At 43.9% G+C, this 25538-nt stretch overlaps 2 protein-coding genes across 3 annotated transcripts in view; one reads left to right on the top strand and one right to left on the bottom strand.

The window, feature by feature from the left end:
- Nucleotides 1-1935: 1935 nt before the first annotated feature.
- LOC139339851 (receptor activity-modifying protein 1) lies at nt 1936-6598 on the top strand. Its single transcript, XM_070975243.1, has 4 exons — nt 1936-2163; nt 3005-3050; nt 3486-3624; nt 5764-6598. The coding sequence occupies exons 2-4, from the start codon at nt 3005-3007 to the stop codon at nt 6020-6022; spliced, it is 444 nt and encodes a 147-aa protein (XP_070831344.1). The 5' UTR covers nt 1936-2163; the 3' UTR covers nt 6023-6598.
- Nucleotides 6599-10265: 3667 nt separating this feature from the next.
- Nucleotides 10266-25538, bottom strand: part of slc4a3 (solute carrier family 4 member 3) — a 43242-nt gene continuing 27969 nt past the window's right edge. For both annotated transcript variants that reach the window (XM_070975241.1, XM_070975242.1), the window contains 14 exons: nt 20780-20963; nt 19892-19997; nt 19198-19382; nt 18520-18739; nt 17611-17826; nt 17373-17521; nt 17092-17286; nt 16818-17009; nt 16219-16308; nt 15973-16139; nt 15627-15880; nt 14652-14821; nt 13047-13220; nt 10266-12017 (listed from right to left, as the gene is read on the bottom strand). In XM_070975241.1, the coding sequence (XP_070831342.1) occupies nt 11940-12017; nt 13047-13220; nt 14652-14821; nt 15627-15880; nt 15973-16139; nt 16219-16308; nt 16818-17009; nt 17092-17286; nt 17373-17521; nt 17611-17826; nt 18520-18739; nt 19198-19382; nt 19892-19997; nt 20780-20963 (2380 nt within the window). In that variant the 3' untranslated portion in view covers nt 10266-11939. The remainder of the gene's footprint in view (nt 12018-13046; nt 13221-14651; nt 14822-15626; nt 15881-15972; nt 16140-16218; nt 16309-16817; nt 17010-17091; nt 17287-17372; nt 17522-17610; nt 17827-18519; nt 18740-19197; nt 19383-19891; nt 19998-20779; nt 20964-25538) is intronic.

The raw sequence follows: 25538 nt of genomic DNA, 5'->3' as shown, positions 1-25538 counted from the left end.
CAACCTGATAGTGCAGCGCTGAGAGATATTTTAACGGGGCTCCTGAAAGATCCATCTTTCAAAGAGTCATTTAGTCGAGACAAATGGAATACCACAGAAAGGTGGTCACATTTTCCGCAGTCAGTCATTTTCCTCAGTCGTGAGTATAATTCAAAGGAGAGGAGTGAAAGGGAGGCCTATATTTGGGAGGATTCTGATATCCAGCGCTAAACAAGAGACTGATGAAGTCGTGGGATTATGAATAACAGGTCTCTGAATGAGTTTTAATAAAGCAGCAGGATTAGTACAAGAAAGGGTTCTTCTTGCTTGCCTTTTTTTGGCAAAAAAAAGTACAAATTGACTTAAGGGCAAATAGTTTTCAGTGTGTGTGTGTGTGTCAAAGAAAGAATGCAATGAGTGAGAGAGGGTGAGTGTTGAGGAAATGGAAGTTATGTTGAATCACCTGCTTTTAGACCACACAATTAAATAAAATGTTTTTCCAAGTGAAGGTCTGACTGCTAAACCATGTTTTTCATGAGAGAAAATTCTTCCAACGAACTCTTGAAACACAACAAAAGCAGTATTTATTAATAGTTTCCACAGGAGGGAACATTTGTCCTTTCTAATAGATTTGATCACAGAAATACTCGTCTGCGCTCGGGGGAGCAGGCTCAGCAGCAGATCTGTGGAAGCAGATTATGGTGTAATTACTCCAGAGGACTGAACGGCCTTGCAGCGAGAGCAGTGTCCAGCCTGTTTTATCACACAGCGGCTGCACACGCAGAGCAGGGACTGACCAGTGGTCAGTGTGTGATAAGAGGTTTCACACCACAGTCATGTCTGTGAGTACCCGGCTCCAGTCATGTGGTGCTCCAGCTATTCGACTTCTTAGAGCAGAATTGCACAGCAAAAATCAGATGTGTTGATCCAGATCAATATTTTTACCTAACAGTGGATCCAATGGGAAAACTGCCACCAACACTGGAGCATTCGGCAGATGAAGGGCCAGATGTTTCCCCCAGGAGGAGACCGAAACAGAGCAAAGAGCAGCGTGAGCATTGGACTGCAGACAGAAGCACGACTTCAGCTGAATGCTAATGTTTCTCCTTGATGTGTTAATATGCAGCCTTTAGCATATTCACTCTAATAACATTATAAGGTGATAATATGTAAATGTCCTAAATGAGGGTCCATATTCTCGCTGGCAGTCTATAGTTCCAGCAACATCTGTTACAGGAAAATGTGCTTTAGTGTTATGACTGACAAAAGTCATGCAATCGGAGTGTTTGGGTTTCCGTGTGGGAGAGTTTCTGCACTCCAGGGGTCCACATTCTGCCACGTTTGGGGACATACACTCCCAGTTTGATCTCACTCCAGCTGCATTCAGCATGGTTCAGCGGTTTCTAATTTAATTGGGGTTCAGGATTAGTATCAGCCAATGTTAAGACAAGCCTCCAGGAGCTAATGTAATGAAATTTAGTTCCCCAAAACGCATTAAAACTAAGTCTGTGCGCATGTGTATATGATCTTATCTGAATGTGTGCATCTCTCGCCAGCAGTGGTGAGCGTGGATGGGAACGCTGAGGTTTGTGTTACCTCCCGGAGTTCTGGCTGCCTCTCACAGACACGAGGCTCAGGTGAACTGGAAACTGCTTCTGCTTGTGAATGTTTGACTTTCTGTTTGTGTCTGCCAGCTCCACAAACGGTCTGTTCGAGGCGTATCTCCACCTTTAGCTCGGTGGGTTAGCAGAAAATACACCACCCCCTTATCGCCAACCCCTGCCCCTCTGACCTTGAATGGGAATAAGAATTACCACAAGACATGAACACTGACATCAAATATATCTGTGACATACAACCATGCAGGCTGGCTGACATTGAGGCCTCTCAGTTCAAGTGTCTCTGGGGGGCTGTGTGTGGAAAATGTCTTTGGGTAGCATGGGAACAGCCGGGACCAGTCTGGGAAAGGAAGCAGGCTGTCCATTGCTGTTGCACAATCCAATTAGCTCTGAGTTGCACCGATAAGAAACTGGACCAGATCACACAGAGGCTTTTTGTGACCAGTTGTGCATCTGTTAGTTGGCTGGTAAACGATTTGAAGCATCTTCAGCACAGGTTCTACTCAAGGCTTTTCCCAGGGATCCACAAGGAAGAAAAAAAAAACAAAAAACAGGAAAGGCTGGGGTATGTGCTCACAGTGTTTTCTCTTTGCTTATCAGCTTGGGATTTTAAGATTTTAAAGCTTTGTTAGGTTGACATGCATTTTATTTATCAGTTAATGAGAATTCTTTTGTTTCTTTAAGTTTATTAAAGAGATTAAAATCCATTTATGTTCAGCAATTTTATCAGTCTTTAATTTTCCATAGGGACCTGTTACTGCAGTGACTGGCCACTTTGAGAATTCAAAGCATTTTCAGTATATTTGTTTCATGCAAGAGACATTACACGTGTGCATATTAAAAAAGAATAATAATGAGGAAAACAAAACCTTCCTCTCGCTGCATTCCCTGATAACATCTGTTTTCAGTGTCTGCCTCCCACGAGATAAATTCATTAATTTGTGGGAATGTCCAGGAAGCAGATGGCCGTCATGTCTGCTCCCTACAGATCTTAGTTTTTCCTTTTCAAAATGTGAAGCTGGACATGTTTGAAATCCTGCCTGGAAGCTAACAGAGCTTTGCAAATATAAGGGTAGATGGTAAATTTAAGAGGAACCGCAGAGCGAGCCTGTTCTTCTTCTCTTAAACTAAATTTTTATCAGATTTTGTATCACCTCTGTAGAAAGAAAGCTTTTAATCAAAGCGCTGTCTTGCGTGTTATCTGTGGGGGAGGGAGCGCAGAAAATTGATTTTTTTCCAGCTGGACAAAGTGTCCCTGTGCGCCTGGACATGACAGATACAACAAATTGAGACACAAACATTTTGAAAATTAAGTTTTGCTTTGTGTTGTGCTTATAGTCGCTTCATAACAGAATTATAATAAGTAATTAATTCATTTAAACCACTTTCTTTTCTTTTTTGAATAGATGGTGTTGACGACATACTTGCTGGTGCTTACCTTCGTCTGGACAGGTAAGCCAGTATGTAAATATAGACAGGCACTAACACACCAGCTCATCAAGTGGGTTTGAAGTTGAAATGATCGAAATGAGAGTCAAGAGTCATCAGCATAATGATTGGGAGGTTAAAATGACAGATGTACAGATGTGATGCTCCATCCAGAGGCTGGTAATGCTGGTGTGGGATTAAGTTGGACCCGTCAGCTTCCCTTCAAACTGATGTTTTTCTTTTCTTCTTAAAGAGAAGAAGTCATTTTCCAGGTGTTACAGTGTGTAAAAGATCTCCACTAAGACATGTTCAGTGAGCTTTTTTGAGGATTCATTTGTTTATTGTCAATATATCTAACAGACCTCAGACAGCGATGTCTGCGTCAGTGATGTTAGCTGGCTGGCTCGAGGAGGATTTGGCCTGTTACTCGCACTTATTTTAAGCATCTGCTTTCTCCAGAAAAGGCTGCAACGTTTGTCGTTCCACCATGTGACCGGCACATGTTTGAAAGCAGTGTTGACAACTGCCTGTCGGACTTCAACAAGAGCTTGGAGACAAGTGGCTATCAGGACGGGTGTCCATGGCCGGCTGTGAAAGGGTGAATTTTATGTTTCCTTTTGTCATCATTTAGGAAATGCAGTGTTAGTTGTAATATGAAAACAAGATGGAAACATGGCATCTCTGTTTGTTAAGTGTACTAATTTGACTGTCCACACGCTTCAGTGCATGTTTAAGTCACATGCTTCATACACGTCATTATTTATGACGTACGAGTCCGTTTTCATTGCACTTTGCTTTTATCAATACACCAACTTTTCCACCTCGGCCGAGCGAAAATGCACAAATTGACAAAGGAGTGGATGGAAACCCAACGGATGAATTAGTTTGATTGATACAAATCAATTGTATTGATCCACAATGCTTAAAGCTGATGAAATTCTCACCCTTCAGTGTGTTGTGATGAAGCAGTGATGAAGAGTCTGATACATATTCAACCAACATTTAGGTAGAGCAGACTCAGAGTGGGAGATATTAAATATGAAAGGGCTCGTCTCAACATCAGGGCCAAAAAACTTACATGATAACTCGTGTTGGATAGCAAATACATGTTATTACAAATGCACATGCCGGCCTTGAGTCGGTGTTCAGGGCGCTGCTGGTCGAGCTTTGGCGTGCCTGAGCTCAACATCGAAGAGTCCAGAGAGTGAAAACAGAGGACGGCTGTATAAAGTGGCACATTACGTACTTTTTTATGGTCTTTTGAGTAAAGATATATGACCTTTAGTCATGGGAAAGTCAGATACTTTCCTGTTTCCTGGCTACGTTTGGTGCCGGTCAAAGTTTCAGATAATTATTCAACTGTTGATGAAAAAGTGCGAGACTTTTGCTCCTGGGCTCATATTTCCAGACAGCAGTTGTTTGTGGAGACTTTCACTCTTGCCGTGCTACTGCAGTAGACTTTAATTATGACTGTAATAATCCATATTTTACAGTTAACATGGTTTGGAGCTGAGGTTCCATCGTCTTCACATGGTGTTAGGGTGGAGCGTCCATCATCGCAAGGAGCCCAGCTTGGAGATCAAGCCTCCAGCCGTCACTCTCGATTCAATCTCAGTGGATGTTTTCCACACTAAAATCTTGTAGTGACAACTGTTGGCATGATTTACGCCGGTTTCGTGAGGCTTTGGTCGCTTCTCCACCCAGAGGACGTGTCATATCAAACTTAACAGTGAAATGTAAGCTGCCTCCTAAACATCAGTGGGTGATTTCTCCATTTATAAGAAGCTTGGGCTCGATGTTTTTGGCTCACTTTGCATCATCTAAAACTGCTGAGTTTAGATATTAAAATTGCAGCTTTAAAGGACCATGCCAGCCTCTTTTTTTTTTAGCCAGTTAACTTTAAATCATATTAGTACATTAGTCACCACTTTCCAAACCGTGCTTTATTTAACTCTGTGGTTCCCAAAGACTTTTTATTAATTCCATCATTTTTGCTTTGACAGATGCTATTTGAGAGTGCTGGGCGACTGGAAAACTCGGGCAGAAACACGTGTTGTGCTTTTTTTCTGTGACATCTATTAACCTCGACCTGTCATGTGACCCGTCTCAGCTTTTTAACATGGTGATATTGATGTTTGTTACTTACTGCTTTCGCTTTGATGTTTCATGTTCCAAGAGAGGCCGACACGTAAAAATGAAAGCATGAACGATGAAGTAGGGCCAAGATCAGGTCTTGTGAATTTAATCTAAGCAAAAGATTCAATTTGAATCCTGGTTTCCCATTGGATGTGACCCATGGACTCATGGGACTTCCTGGGACGTGGCCATGATGTCACCAAAGATGAAAGAATCAACGCGTCCCATTCCACATCGCCTTTCCACTGCGACAACAAGTTGCTACAGGCGGCGTCTCTTCCCTAATCAAACGTTTGCACTGTGCAACCAGCAGCCTCACTTTGCCTGCACAAGAAAGATAAAACCTCAACAACCTGTTCAATGTTATCCAAGGAGGACTGAATCTCAGCTGGCCTCGGCTGTAGAAACTTGTCATCAGGGTCATCAGCACCGGTGATGGATCAGTGGTGTTGTAGACCCCCTCCTTTGTTGAGGGATGAATTATCAAGTGAATTAGCCTTATCTGACCCTCAGCCCACAGATCAATGTCAAACCTCAACACTTCACAGGTCTTCTGGAATCATTTAAATCAACTTTGTGGCTTTGCTCTCTTCTTCTGCAGCATCTACAACAACCTGAAGCACTGTGTGGACGACTGGGCGAATGCATGTTGGTGCCGGGGTCACGGATCTCTGGTGGACGAGGTCTTCATGAAGGTCCACGACATGCACTTTTCAGTCTGTGGACGGGTCCACGACCCCCCGCTCACCACTCTCATCATGTTAATAGCGCCTGTTATCATAGCGACACTTCTCCTGCCGCTTCTGTGTGCTCAACTCACCACCTACAACATAGAGATGCCCAGCACTTTGGGGCTCTGATGTGCGGAGCAAATTTCCTATAATATGTAGAAAATTGGACACATGCATTCACAGATATAATTACTTATAATTATAGGCAATATTTTTTTGTAATATTCAATATGTCCAAATTTTTTAATTTTCATACAAACACATTACATTGCATGATATCAAAGGTGAAACTGATATTTCTTCCAAGACAACTATAAAGCCATTTATCGTCATTTTTCCCCTTAAATGTTCTATACTACCTCTCGATGGCTGGGTGTGTCATCAGGTTCTGTAAATCAGCGTGCATCAAGCATATCATACATCCTCTAGACAGAAATTTATACTCGACTGTCTGAATTCTTCGCTGCGAATGTCTCAGCTTTCTGGAACTCATTATTTTGTCATATATGGTGAGCCCCACCCATCTGGCACCTATAGTGAGCAGAAAAAAACCAAAAACCTTAACAATGATTTACTGCACTGTTTCTCAAACTTCATTCCACAGGTCTGTGTGATACTTGAATAATCCGTATTGTAATTAGTTAAGATGACAAAAAGAACGATTCTGTTTGTATTTGAAACACATAATAAATATTTATTTCAGACAAAAAAATAATGTTTTACAGTTGTTTGAAAACTTCTTTACAGCAATAGCAATGGACCTTCTGTTCAAGTATCCACTCCTGACCTAAGTGTCAGCCTGTTACCAATGCAAACACACTGCATTTAATCATTAGCCATCAGGTTATTACATCGAACGATTGTTGTGTAGACCGGCTGTGTGTCATTGAGACTGATGTAAAACAATGTTTTCGATTTCAACTTCAGATCTAATGATGCTACGACACCCAAACCTGCAGCTCTGTGCTGTGCTGAGAGCTCTCCACCTGCCCGGCATGGCAGAGAGAAGAAGTAAACAAGAGGGCATTGAAGAGAGTCGAGCAAACACACAGCAGTGCACGGTGTTTCTGCACACCACAGAGAAACTGTACAATACTGCAGCGGTCACCCATGTCGCTCTGTCCCAGCTCTAACATTACAACACACTAACCCTTACACACTGATTTGGCTCGTTACTGTGAGCTCTTCTGAAGTCGCTGCTTAATGCAGCTTCAGCAGCGCTTTGAGATAAATACTGAAGTTTTCTGGAAACCATGGCTTTAAATGAGCGCTCCGGTGGTGGTATGGCTGTAGGATCAGAGGTTCATTTATGTGAAAGAGAGCACCTCGCTGAATTAAAAGAAAAAGACTCTCAACAATTAATTCAATTTTAAATAATTTCATTAACAACAACAAAATCAGGAAGCTAATCCTGCTAACCCTTTGGTATGCAAAAACAGTAGTATCCAAAAGGTATTATCCACTATAACTCTGCTGCTCTCGAGGGAACATCAGCGCGAACAACCTTCCGTATTACAGTTGATCTAGTTTCACACACGTCTGATTTATAGTTCCATGATGGTCAAAGCTAATACACTATTCCATATGCTAGAACCCCAGACGTCTCTACTCGAAGCAGTGATGTTGAATTAAAAGAGGGTCAAAAATAACAGAGCCAAGTCTCAGATTTGGGTGGGTGGTCCGCCCTGCTACCACGGCGGTATAAGGCGACAAACCGTGGTGGACTCAGAACACTGACGTGGCAGAACTTTCTGAAGGTCAAAAAAATTATTTTTCTTTTCATCGTGCGTGTTTCAACTTTTAGCGCCCCGACAGGACCGAGTGGCAGCACCACACCTTTTATTATCTTAAATAATACCCTCGATTCCACTTTTTCTCCTGTGTAAACACCGAAAGGATGTTTTGCTAAGCATTGGCTCGCCGGCCCACTTGGCCACGGCCTTCACGCACACTCAGACACACCGGTTCTTGTCATAACGGGAGCACGTGGACGTGTTGAGCAGACACAATTATTCTAATACTTATTTAAGAAGATGTTTTGTTTCCAGCTTCATCCTCATCTTGAGTCCAGCTAATCTTTGCTCTCATAGCATTGCACTAAGTGTCCTGCTCATAATTAACTGCATATTAGCCTGTGCTGGTTATGTATGGAAGCTAACGAGCGACAAAACTATTCATCAAGCGTAAAAAAACAAACTCAAGCTTTATTGAAGCCGACAGTCGAGAAGTCTGAGGTCTTGACAGCATCAAACAGCTCGCCAGCAATTTTTGGCTGACGGGCTTCAACAAGACAGTCGCAATTAAAATCTTGTAATCAGATGATGCTCCTGGTCAATTCAACAGACTGTTCTGCTTTCAGCTGGAGTTTACATGAACGGAAAATAAACTGCCAAAACACAGAGCGTGGGACTTTGAAGACAGAGAGCAGAGGAAGTCTGACTGCTCGCTTCAAAGAGGTCATGTCCTCTTTATTCTCGCTCCAGGACTTTGTGGACATTTTAAAGGATGATAACAATACTTGTTTTAGACTTGGTTCTTTTCAATTTGACAAATTTTAGGCCAAGAAAAATGATTTAAAAAAAAAAATGTAAATGGAAAAATACTAGAATTTAATTGCTGGCAGGAGGAAAAAGCTCATAGAAAAACAGCTTTCGGACATTCATGAAGGGATACTTTGCAACATATATTTGTTTTAAATGTATAGAAACAAAATTAAGTAAAGTAAATTAAAGCTGCTGTTGAATCAAACATGGGAAAATATCCATGCTAATACATTTTACAAGATTTTTCCTATTGCTTTAACATCACTTGTGGGGGCCGGCTAAAGCTATACTATCTATCACTACCGTAGCTTTGGTGTTAATGAACCTCCTTAAACTGGAATCAGCTGACAGACAAAATAATGTGTCTGAAAACACAGCCAGCCAAACATTTACATTCAATAATGTCATGAACACAGTCGGGCCAAGTTTAATGGAGGAACTTATCAGTGTGTTTGCTCTCAGTTTTCCAGTCCCCGAAACATAAACATGTGGCTGAAAAGGTCCATTAACAGCACAGCCTGCTTTGAGTGCTCGTGTAAAGCGAAGCCATCAACTTGAGCTGCAGAGTCAAACGCAGATTACAGCAGGTGTGTGTCTCACAACAAACTGCAGCTTCAAGAGCAAAGAGAACAGCGGAGGACGGGGAGGATTCATTTACAGTTGTAATTTCATGTCACTTCACTGTGCGAAACGCATTCCTCTCCTCTCTTGACCTCCTTCTCTCCTTTGTACAACACAAAAGCCTGGACTGTAAGCCATATGTTTTTACATTGCAAGTGTTGGATTGCCTTGACCGCTTTATGTACACAAACGAGACGACAAACTAAAAGGCTGGGAAGCAATATTTACAGATCGAAGGTCAGTTTCCCCTGAGACAGAATTCTTGCATGGCTCGTAATGTGGGGCACGGCTATGTGAAACGACATACACTGATTCTAGTGGTTAGCATACAAAAACTATACCGCTGACCATAAAAAGTAAAGATTTGTGTACTTTTAGACTGTCATGATCTGTGCTTCACTTCTTAGGATTTGGAGTTTTTTAGTTGATTATATGCCTGCAGCAGCAATCTTTATTATCCAGTGAATACAAGCTATTTACAGCTATTTACATAAACCTCCTCAGCAGCCACACAGTGTCTCTTTATCACGGATGGTGTAGCAGGTGGACGGCACTTCTGTGTCTAAGCCTGCATTCTCTCTGATGGCCAGGAGGGGGCGACTGCACTGGTTGCAAGTCGGATTGTGTGACAGCTTATGAGAGGATGACCCTTCTTGTCACTTGTAAAGTGACAGTAAACAGTCTCCTAATGAGTTTATGGTCTCAATCGCTGGTTTCAAGTCTTCCTCAACACAGCATGATGCTCATTGCGTAACTTATGCTGCCATTTACTGCAAAATAAGCCATAAAGAAGGGTATGCTTTAGGCTACCTGTGATTGACAGGTCACTATCATGACTAGTCAGGCGTAGCAATGCGTGTCCTCCCCAGCTCCACCCTCTCGTCCAAACGTGGTCACTTCTGGCTCCAAAAAATTAAGACAGCCATAACAAACTATACAGACTATACTCTTTACCGATCCCCCATCTTTATCCATTGCAGCAGATACACAGTAGAGGTAAACACACAGAAGCAATGAAAGGTGGAGGGATAGAGGGTGGAGGGATTCTGCATACTATTTACTCTGAAACTGTCAGAGTGCAGGAAACGGTGAATCCTTTACGTATCTGTCGCCCTTGAATGCGATCAGGGACGAGTTCAGTTGAGCTTTTTGCACATCAGAGATGCCGAATATTTCAATTAAGTCACAGCGCATCTGCTCATATCTGATTTTTCTTTTTTTTTTCTTTTTTTACAAAACTCTATCATACAAAACCATCATGTTTGAGAAAGCTGACACAGAACACCTCCGAACCACCAGGCTTCAGTCTGATGTCCACATAACGTTCATAAAACGCCCCCAAATGAAGCATTATGGGTGGATTATTTGTCAGTAACACACTGGCCTGTTAGATAAATCCCATCGATTTCCTCTTAAATAAGAGCGCCATTCAAACCTGTTACTGAATAATTAAGTCTCGTATGAACTTTTGTGTCAACAGGTTTCTGAAAAGTGTCGCGGCTCGACGGTAATTAAAATTCTATAGCGGGCTCAAAATATAGGAGGTGAAAAATAAATCTCTGAGTATTTCAAAGCTGCTCTGAAGACAGATGGTGCATTATAATTCCGAGCTCACAGTCTTACTGTACAATGCATCATTCATACATTCTGCCAACACTCAACTGTTCCCCAGCGTTTTCTGCACTTGTGTGTTTGCTTAGTTTCTATGCTTTTCCAGTCAAGTGCGTTATTATATTATTCACGACATGAGTGAAAAATGCACCACGCGATGGAAATATTGCAGAGAAGATGAAAGAGCGGACAAATAATGGCTTATTTTCTGTTTTGAGTGTGTTGATTTGCACAATGTTCTTTTTATTTTACACTAACTCTCATAGCAGTTTAAGCTAGCTGGAGGCTAAACGTCGCTGGGAATCCGGCGTGGCGTTAAGTCCAAAGTTCACAAAATAAATAGTTACAACAAAGTAGAAAAATAAGGTTGAGACCATGTAAGCTATTTACTTATACATCCATCACAATAACGGGGTCAGCGGACTGGTATGTTGGGCATTAAACACCTAACGAAGTACAGTAACACCCCTCGAAGAGGCTTGCTCAGTCTCTGCAGAGATTTTGGCTTCAAGGGGAGACTACATTTAGAGAGGGGGCTTCGTGCCAGGGAGCTTGGTTGGCAGCGACAAAAGTGAACTTTTGCCCAGTCAAAGTGCTCATTACTAAAAGTCTGTGGAGAAAGGAAAAGGACTACTTAACTCCTTGTTTGCACATCATTGCAACCTATAGGCGATGGCAGTGGTATAAAGGAAAACGGCAGCTAAACTACGTCGGCAGTGGAATTCAGGGCTTTGAGATTTAGGGTCAACTCGCCTGGACTGTTATGCATTCTGATGAAAATCCACTTCCTGAATGAAGTGAGATGAAGGCAAATTGACCCTATTTCCCACTTTCAGGACCCAAATAAATGGAAATCACCCAGCCCACTGTTGTCCTAAGGTCGCCATCATCATTGCACGTATGCCCAGAACCTGCAGAGTAATTAAAGGGATAGATAGGACAAAAAGTCTTTTGCTAGATTTGCATTGTCCACTTCAGGAGGGGTGCTCAGTTATTTTCGTCTGACACAATGACATCTTCAGGGAGTTTAACACAACACCGCCACCACCACAGAGATCTAAGATTAGGTGTGCTCTTTTAAAAAACTGGAATAAACAAAGGTAAGAAGTGATTATCCAGCTACAGCGCTGAACATTTTACAAACACCGTTACAGTAGCTCCTCTCGCTTTGTCACCGCTACCCACAGACACTGGGGTTTCCATAGAGGCTCGCTCTGATTGGTCAGAGCTGGAGGACGGAGGAAGTCACATCGGCTGGGTCCCGTTTAAATTTACACAAGCATGTGGATCTCGTTATACTCGTCTCGCCCATCTTCGTCGAAGTTGGGAGAATCCTCGTCGCAATCGAGCTGTGAAAAGACAAATGATCATTTTCATCAAAGGTTTGGTTGGTGCTGTTTGAATGAGACCAAGTGAAAGGTCACAGTCTGCCTCCAGGTGGATTTTATGGTACCAGATGTTTGATTTTAAGATGAATTCAGCAGATAAACGACAGTTAAATCTGATGAATATGAAAAGAAATGGCATTTGGGGGAAATATGCTTATTATATTACTAGTTAGATGAAAAGATTGATGCATGTTTGCACACCAAGTATGAAGCTAGCACAGAAACTTCTTCCAGCATGGCCTCCTTTGCATGAAGACTGAAAACAAGGGAAAACAGCTGGTGCAGCCTGACCACCAAAATTAGCTTACGGTCATGAATTAACATGTATTTGTTTAATCTATACAAACACCAAAGTGTAACATCAACAACATCCCATTGTACCAGAGGTTACGTGACGATATCCAGTCTTTGAGCTAACAAGGCAAGGAATGAAAATGTGGAAAAAATGCATATAAAGAGCAGAATCTGGCTCATTTCAGTGTGAGGGCTGAAGGATCTGACATGATGGAGTTCCACTTCAGGTCAGATTTAACTCTGATTGGAGGCATTTCTCCAGGACCTCGGGTTCATGAGGCCTTTGGATGAACATGACTCCAGTGGTGGTCAAGTTACGAACAAAGCTGTTTATTCTAGCTCCTGAAAAGGTTGACATTTTGGAAATGGGAGGTTTTAATCTGACAGTGATGACATGTATGGGTTTGGGAGATCTGACCAAGAAAACACGAAGGCCCGCTTCAGGATGGACCCTGAATCTTTAACTGGAGCAAAAAGAAATATTTGCATATCGTTGAAAATATTTGGATGAGAAAGCTGTTCATGATCACAGAAGAGGAAATCATTTGTATTTTACATGTTAGACAGATATAAAAACATGCCAACATCCATTTAATGTTAAATTTGCTGTAACGTAAGTATCCCGAGGCCATGCGGGATAAAATAATTGTGGCAAAAGTTCAAGCATTCCTGGGATATCTCCGCTACCCAACGTACCGCCTGGAGCTCGCGTTCCTCGAAAATCCTGGAGAGGACGAGGCGGCGCAGCGGCACCGTCATGATGAGGACGAAGGGGAACGCCAGGGAGGCCACGGTGGACTTGACGACCCACAGAGCCACGATGCACAGCAGCTGCGTCAGCGTGAACATGTTCATACGCCATGTCTTCACCTGGAGCAGCACATGTGTGGTTAATGGGATGAACGCCAACAGAGCAGAGACCACAGTGCAGACACATTAAAACACTGAGTCCCAAACTGTTCCTCGGCAGCAAGAAAATCCCACATCTTTTGGCTCCATCTAGTGGAAGATCCTGCATCTGATGATTTGTGTAAAATATGCAACTTTCTGCAAAGCGTTCCTGTTTCTCATGTGCCACAAAATGTGTTTTCAGTACAAGTATTATCAGCACCAAATGACCCACTCTGATACAGATACTGTGAACAACCCTGTGGAGGGGCCAAGTGTCACGAAAGCATCACTAACAGGCTGCTTCTGAACGCATTTCATCATGAGAGGTGTTCTTTTGAATATTCTCTGCTTCACCAAACGCAATGCAATCTGCTTTTAATGAGGAACGATGGCTGCGTGCATGAACACAACCGCGCCAGATCCTTCGAGAAGTGATGCATTAGGTGTGGATCCACTCCATAAGGCCAGGCCTCTCTTTTGTTCTTCATCGCACATCATTGGCCTCTCTCACGTTAGCAGGATTGCTGACCTGACATATGCCAACATGTTGGCTGTGCTAGCCTCCCTGTGGCTACATCAGCTGCCATTTTATGTCTTTCTTCTCATTTGTCTCCTGTGTTTTAAAGTTAGATTAGTGCTGCAGTGTTTCTTTTTCCAATTCAATGCGTTAAAGATTGGTTTTGTCTAATATTAAATGAAAATTACTAGATTTTAATGTGTTATGTTAGCCTTAGCCGCCCTGAATGGGTAGCACTGTTTGCATGACAGAAAGGAAGGACAGTACGTCATCACAAATGTACTTGCTGAAGTACTCCAATAGAAATGTGAATACTGCAGTACGTGCAGACCTTATCCGGATCATTCTCTGTTACGTGTGCAGGCACATCCTGAGCTGGTGTTGCTTAGCAGTTAGTCAGTGAAACGAAAAACACGCCGATAAACAACACGATCTACACATCGAAATGAAAGTCTGACATCAGAGAATACATTAAGCATATTCTTCCATTACTGATGATCAGCTGGAGAAGCTAAGCCCAGCAGCGACTGTGCAGCCAGAAACCAAACTGTGTTTATCCTCAACAGTTGAGGTAACTCTCTGTTTGGGGTCAAAACTCCAGCAATGTTTTCCTTTCTCCAAGCATCTTGGAAGGCGCCAGAAATCCCTCCTCTGCTTGTAACTCTCTGTTGGTAAAGAAATGACAGCTTTCTGGATGTGGAGCAGTCCAAGACGTACATAGCTGTAAAAACCTGGATGGTGCTGAATACGATGGCTACCCTATCGAACCGAGATGAAAAGCAACACTGCAGCCTGGACTGTGCTGCAGCCGCCGCTCTGCTGGGTTTGGCTTCTCCGTCTCACCGCTAATAAAAGAGACGAGGGCACGTCAGGATTGTTATTGCGTGTGTTACCTTGGTGACGTAGATGTGGTCAGGGTGGTGCTTGGCAGGGGTGACCATTAGCGTGATGCGTTCGTACAGCTGGATGCCCGTCAGGGAGGTGACCCCCATGTAGAGGAAGATGCCAAAGAGCACAGCGAGAGGGATGAGGCGGAGCACGTCTGTCATCACGATGGACATACCTGATGGGTAGAGAGGGGTCAAAGGTGAACGAGAGAATCATTCAGCCAACAGGGGAACAACCCTCCTGCTAAACACCCCGTCGATGCCATTTATTTGAAACACATTCACTGTTCGGCTGCCTCAGTTGAAACGCTCTCTGGACTAATCCAAAAAGTCTTATTCCTGATCCAAACAGCCTTTCAATCAAACAAAAGCTCAACGATCACAATGAGTCATCATGGTTGTGTACCCGAACTGGATCAAACCGCACTTAAGACCACTTCGGGATCCCTGCTTTAACTGAAACAAGAGATTGTGCTGGCAGAGCAGCGCAAGTCAGCGGGCGAAGACAATGTCACACGTCGCATGTTGAGCTGAACGCTTTTCATCGGGAAATACGACTCTTTCGGTTCAGTTTGAAGACAATTTGTACACAATATGAAATTATTTTAAGATGTTGCATTGGCTGATTCATTCCTCACGAATGTCTGGACTCTGCCACTGTGTACCTTTGAGCTCGTGTTTTCCAGCTCAGTAACAATGCTGTGAAAACATAACCCCCACAGCCAGATAATAAAAGAATAATTAGTCTGGAATTAGTTCAGATTCTTCTTTCCTCTCGCTCAGTCAGATGCACTGTTGTCGTTGATGTGATTCTTTATTTTGAAGTTCCTTTAAGTTTATGATTCAGATTTCATATGATACTAAGCTCCATCCTCACTTGCTTTACCTGTCAAGTTACGATTGGATAGTCACTGTTTGTGGGTGGGGCTTAACAAACGATCAGCTGGCATCCCACACTCCCACCCTTCCCTTTCCTCTTACCAACAAGAACAGCCACCAGCAGCCCAGTCAGCCTCTGCTCTTTCACCTCCTGGATCATGGGCTTTTCGCCAGGCGCCGTCGCTTTGCTCATGACGGTGAGGGCGTTGACATGAGTGACGGAGCGCACGGTGGCCGCGGTGAGCCATGGCAGGCCGAAGAGAGGGCAGATGGCGCCCAGGACGACGATGAGCAGGAGGTCCAGGTGGAAGCCCGAGCCTTTAACCAGGCGCCGCTCCTTCTTACTCACTATCAATCTGATGGATTGGAGGAAAAACTGTGAATTCTTTAAAGTTCAAAGACTCTACGCCCAGAGCATTACCACTGCACACAATCACACTGTACGTACGACGTGATCTGAGTTTCCATGAAAATGAGGATGAAGACAAGAAGGGCAGGCACAATAGACGCTCCCATCATCCAGGTGGGGAAGGGCTGCTTGTCACCAAAGGGACTGATGAACCACCCTCTCTTGTCAGGGGAGGTGACCGAGAAGCCCGACGGCACGTCCAGTTTCTGAAAGTAAATAAAAATAATCAAGTTCTGAGCAAAGAGCCTGTAATAAAAGCTTCAGCTGCTGTGACGTCAGACTTACCTGTGTGTAAGTGTCAGTAATATGGTAATCCACCAGTACTGACACTAAAATTGAGATGGGGATGCCAAAGTCACCAATGATTCTTCTGGCCTGGGGACATTGAGAAACCAAACATAGATCGAGTCAACGTTCAGCTTCCTGACTTTAATCCAAGCTGGAGATTCATCAGAAACACGTCAAAGCAAGTCTTCACATTCAGTTTGAAGGCTTAACGTCCACTGTTAGACGCATCAGTATTGATTTAAACAGTGCTAAACACAGGCTTTCAGTCCTGCTGTGAAAAAGTGTGAATTACATTATTGGCCACTTTGCCTCAAACTGCCATTCAGAGCTCCTCGATTGTCATCATCAGCCTTGAGGCTCGCAGCATAAACAGAGATGCTTTGTAAAATACAGCATTCACTGCAATATGTTTGTGTGGCTGAGCTCATCAGCACATGCTGCTGGCAGAAGAAATGATGCCTCTGCTTCTAAGGTGCACATTGCTGGGTTATTTTACGGCTAATGGTGCAAAATGTGTCCAGAGCGGACGGACGGACGGACAGAGCGCTCGAAGCTAAATGCTACACAGCTGAAAGAAAAGTCCTAAAGCGGGGTACCTTGCCACCTAAAAACCGACTGTTTCTGAATTTCCTGAGGAAGAAAGCCACAAAGAAAGTGCCCATCATGAGGACCAGAGACAGAAGAGCAGTGTTGGGCTGGTTGAAGATGGGGTCTACAACATCTTGGAGCCCTGTCGCTGGGGTGGAGTCACCGGGGTACATTGCCATCAGTGGATGTTCCTGAAACACCTGGAAACAAGAGGAGAGCCTCAATTTATCCCCTGCTGATCGGCTGTCAAGGCTCGATGTCACGAGGCGTCGCAGGGGTTACCTTGATGAGCTTAGAAAAAGTCTCGTAGATGAAGATGAGCGAGATGAGGAAAGCAAAAATCTCCTGCGTAAAAGGTGAGATGTAGCGAACGAGGAAGCTGCCCTCCGCTGCCACAATCACCAGGACGATGAAGATGAGCCAGAAACCGATCCACACTCGACCAGTCAGGTACTCGTAGTTGTGGGCCTGACAGAACTGCGAGGGAAGACACAGACATGAGGTTACACATTCAGGGGAAACAGAAAGGGAACTATGTGGCGGTGACAGTTAAACTCTTGCACCTTGTAATAGGCTTCTTCAAACACCAGCAAAGGTCCGGAGAAGCCTATGATGAGGAGCGGCTGCCCAGCGAGCAGCGAGAATATAACTCCGAGAGTTGCAGTTGACACGATAAGCTCAGTCACTCCCATCATGCCCTCTGTTTTTTCTCCTGTGGGTGAAAACGAACAGCATCACCTTCAGAGCGCAAGCAAAACAGCATGGACTCCACAGTTCTTGTTTCTGGTAGTTTCAGTTTACCCAGCAGGCCTCCGAAGGTGATGGTGGGCGACAGCGCAGCAAAATAGATGAAGATGACGGCGGCGATGCACTGCATGTCCAGGGCGTCCTTCAAGTCGCTGACGTAGTGCGGGTAGCGGCGGCGGATGTCGTGGATCAGGCCTCCGAAAGGGATCCCTGAGCGCTTCAGAGGGTCCACCTCCTGGTCTCCCTCCTCCTCCTCCTCCGGACTCACCTCTGGGGGGTTTGTTACAAGTGCCATTACATAAAGGAACAACTCGTGACACGAAAGACATATTCTGTAAGCAAATTCTGGAAACAGGAAACAGGAAGTGTTGTGAGCAAAACCAACTAGAACCTGAACCATACTGGGTCACATGTTCCTTCATCGCCATGAACACATGCAGTTTAGTGGGGTTGATCCCACATTCAGTGTCCTGCCACCTTAAATACTCCCAAGAGCAACAAATGTGTATCAATCCTCAGCTGACATGGTTAAATAGTCCCCAACAAATGCACGATTTACTCCTGTTTGAGTCACATTTGCTAAAAACTACAGCGCCCAGCTGTTTTAGGAAACTACTGCAAACAATATGCATATAATTAGAAAGCAGTGATGCCGTCCTCATCCTCATCCTCACTATCTGTAGGATCTGTGACTGTAGTATCAAACAAGATGTTATGTTTTGGCAATGAGTTTTTAGTAAGCTTTATAGTATAATCTAAAATAAAAAGGTACATTTTGCTGTTTTTTCTTCTAATTTGTAAAAACTTTTCACGTGCATGTTTTTAACGATGCAAAAGGAGGGAATGTTCTGCACGGTCAGAGTCAGACGTTTGGGATCTGTGTTTTGGAGAGTCGGAGGCTTCAAACCTGGCATTTGGAGACTTGTCTTGGAAGAGAAGCGTGTTAGGGATTTGACAGAGTACCTTTGTTGTTCTGCTCCATTCCAGATGAGGAGTGGTGGCGCTTGAGTTCCCTCTCCTTCCTCTTGCGCAGCATCTGCTTCTGGAAGTCCGCCACCGTCTTCAGGAGGTCTTTGCCCTCCACATCTGAGGGGGGAATGACGATGCTGCAGTCCAAAAATTCATTGATACCATTCAGGAGGTCCTGTCTGTCGTCAGCAAAGTAGGCCACCTCGTGGAAACTCTACAACGAAATACAATTGAATGTCATCACCGAAAGCTGAAGAGAGGCCGCTCAAGCTGAAAGGATGTCGTCTACAATTTACGACTGCAATAAGAGCGCATGTATCAGAGTGTCTGTTAGTCGTTAGAGGTGCTTCACTGGGAGTTGCATCTTATTAGTGATTAGAAAATTACAATCAATCAATTAGTCATCTTCTCCGGTGTCTTTGATGGCCATAAACAGCCGAATACCATGAAGTTTTCTGCACCACAAAGACATCCAAAAGGGCTGTTTCAGGGGAAAATTAGCAGCAGCAAACAAACTCACTTTTTGATGTTTGTGTACAAAATGTTATAGTTCTATCAATTCTGCATCAAATTCTTAAAACATTATTCATGTGTTTTCTTTGCTTTTTGTGACTCAGTTCTTTAATTGTCTGACTGAAATGCGGTTTTACGTCTTCTACGGTTTACATCTACCTTGTCAGACATGAGAGTGGAGAAGGAGCGTCCGATCTCGTGATAGTCCACGTTGGACTGACTGGGACCGAGCAGGACAAAAATGAAGCGAACGGGGACGGGGACCTCCAGCACCGACTCCAGAAGGGCCGCCTCGCTCAGCCTGACGAAGGCCATGGCAGGCTGCTCCAGGAACTCCACGCAGCCTGACGGGAAGCAGCGAACCACAGCAGGTTTAGACTTTTTTCACATCTCCGCACGAGAGGCCACGCTGTCGGACACACAACCCTTCACTGCGCCTCGGCTATTAGCACCCTCATCATCTGTTTACTCTCACATGACTCCACAGAAATCAAACCGTAAAGTGAATCTCCTCCTCACTCTCATCTGCAGTAGTTGTGGTGTTAATTTGCTGTTTGCTGCTAAATCAAGACATCCTGCAGCTTTACTGTGAAAACTTTCCAGCTCCTCAGGGGTCACAGCAAAGCAGCTACGGGGGGTGATTTTACATTAACACTACAAACTATAACAAAGACTACACTCAGGTACCATTAGCGGTAAGCACTGCAAGATGCAGGTTATTTCTTTTATTTTGTATTTAAGGCCTGATGGAGAATATACAACAAGCAGATTCCTCTCCCAGCAGTCTATAAAAACAGGAGAAAAGACATAATTCCTCCAACTAATCTACTTTGTCAAAACTCCCAGAGCTTACCAACTAAAACAATGACAGCTTCAGCATCTTTGGGAATCTTGGCGAGGAGTTTCATCGATCTGGCTGCAGCTGGATGGCTCTCAGGAGGCAGAGGGTGGAGAGATTTCTTGGACGAGCAACAGAACAAGAAATATCATCATTGTTGTTCCAACCAACGTGATGTGACACTATAACGCAGCATGGGAGCAATAATGTGAATATATTGTGGGGATAGCGATGCATAGGAACAATAATCTAACATCCCGGTGCAGTTCATTTTAAACTGCATGACTGGTTCTTTATGTTTGAGCGCAATCTCTTTAATAGACTGTTTGAAATTTGCCAACATTTTAAGCCATGGGGAACATTAAGTTTTCACAGTTAATGCATCAAGAAGCTTTAACTAGAAGCACCTGTAAGCTGACTAAGAGCATAATTCAACACATGTGGCACAGGGAGGCTTGCTTTCTCCGACTTCAAGAACTACCTACACGACTTCTGACCTCATAGAGGGGCGTTTCAAAGAACAATGCGAGAGCCACAGGCCTCACATCAGGAATTTAGCGTAATCATGCTTAAATCTATGCTTACTGCTGATTCTCAGAACTTAATGCAAACCATAAACTAGAACTAGACAGCTCAACGTCGCTTTTATCTCCGTCCATTTAGATAGCTGAGTTCAATTATCCTCGTGGATTCTTGTCAAAACTAGTTAATCACTTACTTTGGCTTTGGTAAATTGTATTTACTGTGCTGTCTGCCTGCACTGTTTCAACTACGTAACAGTCTGTCATCACTAAGATCTCACATGTCAAAGATCTCTGTCACCTTCTCATGTTGATACAAAGAGTAAAGGAAGTGTGAAGAATCAGGAGTTAAGAACAAACAAAAAAGCCAAAGGGAACTGACAAACAGGCTGACGAACACGTCTTGTTTCGGGTCGTACACCGGCCCTTTGTTGTCCTGGTGCTCGTCGTGCTCTTCGGCCACCAGTGGCAGATTGGTGTCCGGGACGTGGTTGTGATTGAAGGGGCCGTGAAGACTGCTGGATGACTGGTGGCGGTGAAAACGATGTTTCAGATCACTCGGATGGCTGTGGAGAAAAGAGCGACAGAAAGAAAGAAAGAAAGAAAGAAAGAAAGAAAGAAAGAAAGAAAGAAAGAAAGAAAGAAAGAAAGAAAGAAAGAAAGAAAGAGTCAGTCTGCAGGCATGCTGGTCTGTAGACGCAGCTAAATGCTAACATCAGGGTGCTAATATGCTCACAGGGACAATGCTAATAGCAAGAACTGTTTTCCAGGGCCACATCTTAGCATGTTAGCATGCTATCCATCCATCCATTTTCTATACCGTGTATCCCTTTTGGGGTTGCGGGGGGTGCTGGAGCCTATCCCAGCTGTCAACGGGCGAGAGGCTGTTAGCATGCTAACATTTGCTAATTAGCACACAGTACAGCTGAGTCTGCTGTCATTAGCTTTGCAGCTCACGAAGGATAAGTACAAATTAAGATGTTAAAGTGATGACGGCAGCGGATGAAATTACATAATTAATCCTGCGGAAAGCAGAAATATCTCAACAATTAAGTCTGAAACAGAAACGCTAGATGAAGAGGCCTCAGGATATATCCGCGGTGGATCACTAATGATCCACACGACAATCTATTGATTAGATATTTGATTTTGAACATCATCCATGAAGCCGCTCTGCTGGCAGTTTCAATCTCTCTTTCAATTGCAGGTATTTAAGATTATTATGTCCTACATATTCCTCCCAAGTATCAGACACCTCACCAGGAATGTGGATCTACTTATTACCTCTGCAGCCTGAGGGTGAATTAAGCGATCACTGTGATGAGATGAGTTCAGTTTCCACTTCCACAAAAATCATCATTTTGAAGTGTTTTAATTAAGAGAGCTGCAGGATAATTTGGGTTACAGAAATGACCAGCTGTGATCCTCCTCCGCCTCGTCTACCTTCTGTTCATCGACATGCTGAAGAGCTCCACCTCAGGCAGCTGAGGTCTAGAAAATCTAGAAAAGTCACCAGCAAAGTCCTTCCAAATCTAAAGCGTTTGTTCAATCCATGCCGATTAGAAAGCTCTTATGAGAAAGTCTTCAGAGTGTGATATTTGCGTTAGGACATCAGTAAAAGGGCCAGAGACTAATCTGTGCAGCCTTATTAGCGACGTCTTTGTGCATGTGAGAGCAAGCATGTTTCTGCCCCTCTTAAAGAGAGTTATTTAGTGTGTCACACCAGCCAAGTTTTTAACACTGCTTCATTACATCACTGCTCAGTCCACTGGTGACATCACCGTAGTCATTAGGCCCATGAGGTCCAATAAGACGGCGCCCAAATTGGACACGACAGCGCCGTGAGACAAAAGAACGAGGTGTGACACCGGAGTGAATTGTGCTCGATACGTTTCCAGAGGAGTTTTAAAGTGGCCTGAGTAAGCGATGAGCTAAATTTTAGCAGCACCTCAGTGTGTTTCTTTCCACATCGTAAATCTGATATCTCAGATTGATGATGACTCTAATGACATGAGGGGTTTTTTCCCAGTGGAAGCAGCCAGTGACATGCTGGGAATTTATGTGGAAAGATGGAGTGAACGTACGATGGCCTGCTGCTAAGAACGTCCACTGGCCGGCTTTGTGTTCATCTGTTGTGTCGCTTTGTGAGAAGCTGGTCATCTTCATCAATCTACTGGGCTAATCCAAACTTTACAAGGGTCAGATCAGAGCAACCACACCTGATCCAACCCAGGCTGTACCATTCTGGCTCGACAGAGGGGGAGCCAGACAGAGTGCTGGACACAGACGTGAGGATGAGTGAACTAAAACTGGTATGAGTGAAATTCTTTCAACAGCAGTTCATTTTGAAGCTGTTCTGCAAGTTTGGATCACAATTCTGTGACATCTGGCCAAAATCCACCTCCTGACAAAGCATGTGTGACACGATCAAACGCATCAAAACAGCTAATAAATGGGCCTGTTCTCAGTGAGAGAGCGTATATGCAATGTGTGTTCGCAAGCGGGCACTGACACCGACTCGTGTGCATGTCGGCTCAAAGAAAAGAGATTAAAAGTCTGCAGCCCTGCTAGCAACTCTGTGAGCGCTAAAAGCTAAAGTCAGCATGCTAACACGCTTACGATGACAATGTTAGACTGATGTTTACATGTTCATCAGCTTAGTTTATTTGCCAATTATTATTATGTTTTTAAGGTTCAACGCACTGGACAATTTAACCTCATGATGTCATGAGATGAAAAGCTGGATCATCCAAAGCTGCAATTCATCCTAAAGTTCACAAACCAAATTTAAGGGCAGTAAAAGTCCATGGATCTGGCTCGATGTAACGATTCACTGATCAACGATCCAATTTCTGTCGGTCATCAGATGTAAAGCCTGAAAAGTACAGAAACTGGAGCTCGATGACAGCATCTGAGTTTGACAGGCATGGCTTGCTTTCCTTCTGGTAATTCAATGTGACAGCCGACATTTAGCTTGGTTTTTTTTTCATTATGTAACAGTGAAAATCCATAATCCGGTATGTGTGGCGCCCTATTCCATTGACCACATGTGTCAAGTCAGTTTGGCTGACATGTCAATGCAAGTGCCGATCAATAAGGGGGGGCCATTTGAGAGCTGAAGAGGGGAGATGACATGTCACACGCGTTGCGTCCGCATGCTAGCAGTGTGCAGGATCTGATGTAACCGGCCCCTCCGGCATTTTGTGAACAGGCAGCTGAGACACTTTGTGTCTTTGAGGGTTTCTAGCGGGCGAGTCCCGCTCACTAATGCCTCCTGAACAGAGATGCTGACCCCTGAAAGGGAGCTGCGGCGTCCCATTATATCCGCCCCCTCTCCAAATCTACTCACATACACTTCCGCTGGTTTAGCAGCATCATACCCAATAATTTCCACCAACACCATCGACTGGAACGCCTGGAAAGAAGCTGCTCATGCAGAAACCACAGAGCGCCACAAACTCGAAGGCTAAAATAACTGGTGAGAAACAGCAAACCTTTGGAGGGAAGACACCCGAATAGCTCTGTGGTTAGTCAGACTCCTTTCATGTTAAATCCTGGGATTCAACCCGCTCTCATCTCCGAGCAAACATGTTAGGAACATAATGAAACTGGTGTTATGAAAAGTAAAACAGTTAGAAAGGCCGGTTTCAAGCGAGGAGGTTTATGTTTTAACAAGGCTCGAACACTTTCCTTTTCATTCTCACCTCAGATTGAAACACAAACTCTTTTGTGTACAAAAACAGAAGAAATTGACACAGAATATGTCAAAGAAAGGCTCGCACAAGAAGAACCAAACTTTCAACCTGCTGGTCGAGGCTTTCAGGCCCAGAGCAGCTCCAGCACAGTCCTGACATCTGAAACTGAGCCGACCGCGGGGAAGTCCACCAGACGATGAGCCAAGTGCTGTTAAATGTCACAATTTGGAAATTCCCTGTTCAGTTCCCCTGAGTTTGCCTTTCTGTAACCTTCACTGCAGGATGATGATTAATGAGAAGAGGAAGAGGGCTAGGATTTTATCCTTCATGCTGCCATACGCATAACCCCTGAGACGGCGCACAAAGCAGCGTCCGCAGCAGCGCACTCTGCTGCTAATTCGCCACTAAGTCTGAGATAACGCTGCCTCACCAAGCAGGTGGGTTAGTCATCTAACTTTGGTATTAAATGGGATTGGGGCTGTTTGAGACTAAATCCAGATCTGTTACCATGGTAACTGACACCACACACCAAAAATGCCAGTAGGAGATCTTGTTCAGGCTTTCATATAAAAGCTTAAAGTCCTCATCGATCAGCCATATGTCAGAAATACTGTATTTGAGTATTTAAAACGTCCGGATGGTGTCCTCAAGCAGCAGGTTTTTAGGGAATGTAACACAAACAGGTGCACACAGGGCAACAGCTGGGGACTGTTTCCACCGGCGGATTAATCCACATTTGGTTCTGCAGGGAGCATTTCCAGCAGCAGTGTTTGTGGGACTGATTCGAAATAAATGACGATGTGTTTGTGTGTTGGTGGTAACGAAGGGACACGTCATCCAGAGCAGCAGTGTGGCTCATTGATGGATTTTTAATAGCTTTTGGGAAACAGAGTGCTCAGAGTAGTAATGTTTCAGCCTTTGGACACACAGACAATGCCCGTTTTTTTTTGTTTTTGAGATGAGATTTGTTTACAATGAGTTAAGAACACAGAGTAATGAGTTTACAAAGACTTTCCACATTACTTTATTGTACTGGATGTACAGTAAAGTGTAGTGGAAAGTTAGTAATGAGTGAAATGTAATGGTATATATTAACTGTCCTGACATTCTTTGCTAACAGTGACGGTTCAGTCGCCTCTTGGATCCCTGAAGAATCTGATTGATTCCTGCAAAATTTCAGTCACTTCGTTCATTTTCTCCGAGACTTCGTATTTATGCACTTATGCTGCTCTCCGACTGGCTTCATGACGCTGGGTATCAGACTTGCTAATGCTAGTTTCAGTGAAGCTAAGTCAAAGAGAGCCTGACTGAGGTGATCGGACAGCTTCACGGACTGAAAGGTTTGGTTTATATTGGAAATCGGGAATAAGAAGGGCTGTGGTTTTAATTCTGGCTACACAAAATGCTCATTTTCCGCCTGTTCCAAACAATTATTTGGTAAAATAA

The sequence above is a fragment of the Chaetodon trifascialis genome, chromosome 12 (genome assembly GCF_039877785.1).
Source record: "Chaetodon trifascialis isolate fChaTrf1 chromosome 12, fChaTrf1.hap1, whole genome shotgun sequence".
Taxonomy (NCBI): domain Eukaryota; kingdom Metazoa; phylum Chordata; class Actinopteri; order Chaetodontiformes; family Chaetodontidae; genus Chaetodon; species Chaetodon trifascialis.
The sequence above is the reverse complement of the archived record's forward strand: the minus strand, read 5'-3'. Positions and strand labels throughout refer to the sequence as shown.

What these genes read in the sequence shown, in the direction of transcription:
- LOC139339851 (XM_070975243.1), top strand. Translation starts at nt 3,005, where the DNA reads ATGGTGTTGACGACATACTTGCTGGTGCTTACCTTCGTCTGGACAG. An exon ending in GCTTACCTTCGTCTGGACAG is followed by an intron (nt 3,051 to 3,485) that starts GTAAGCCAGTAT and finishes TGCTTTCTCCAG; the next exon opens with AAAAGGCTGCAACGTTTGTC. An exon ending in CCATGGCCGGCTGTGAAAGG is followed by an intron (nt 3,625 to 5,763) that starts GTGAATTTTATG and finishes CTTCTTCTGCAG; the next exon opens with CATCTACAACAACCTGAAGC.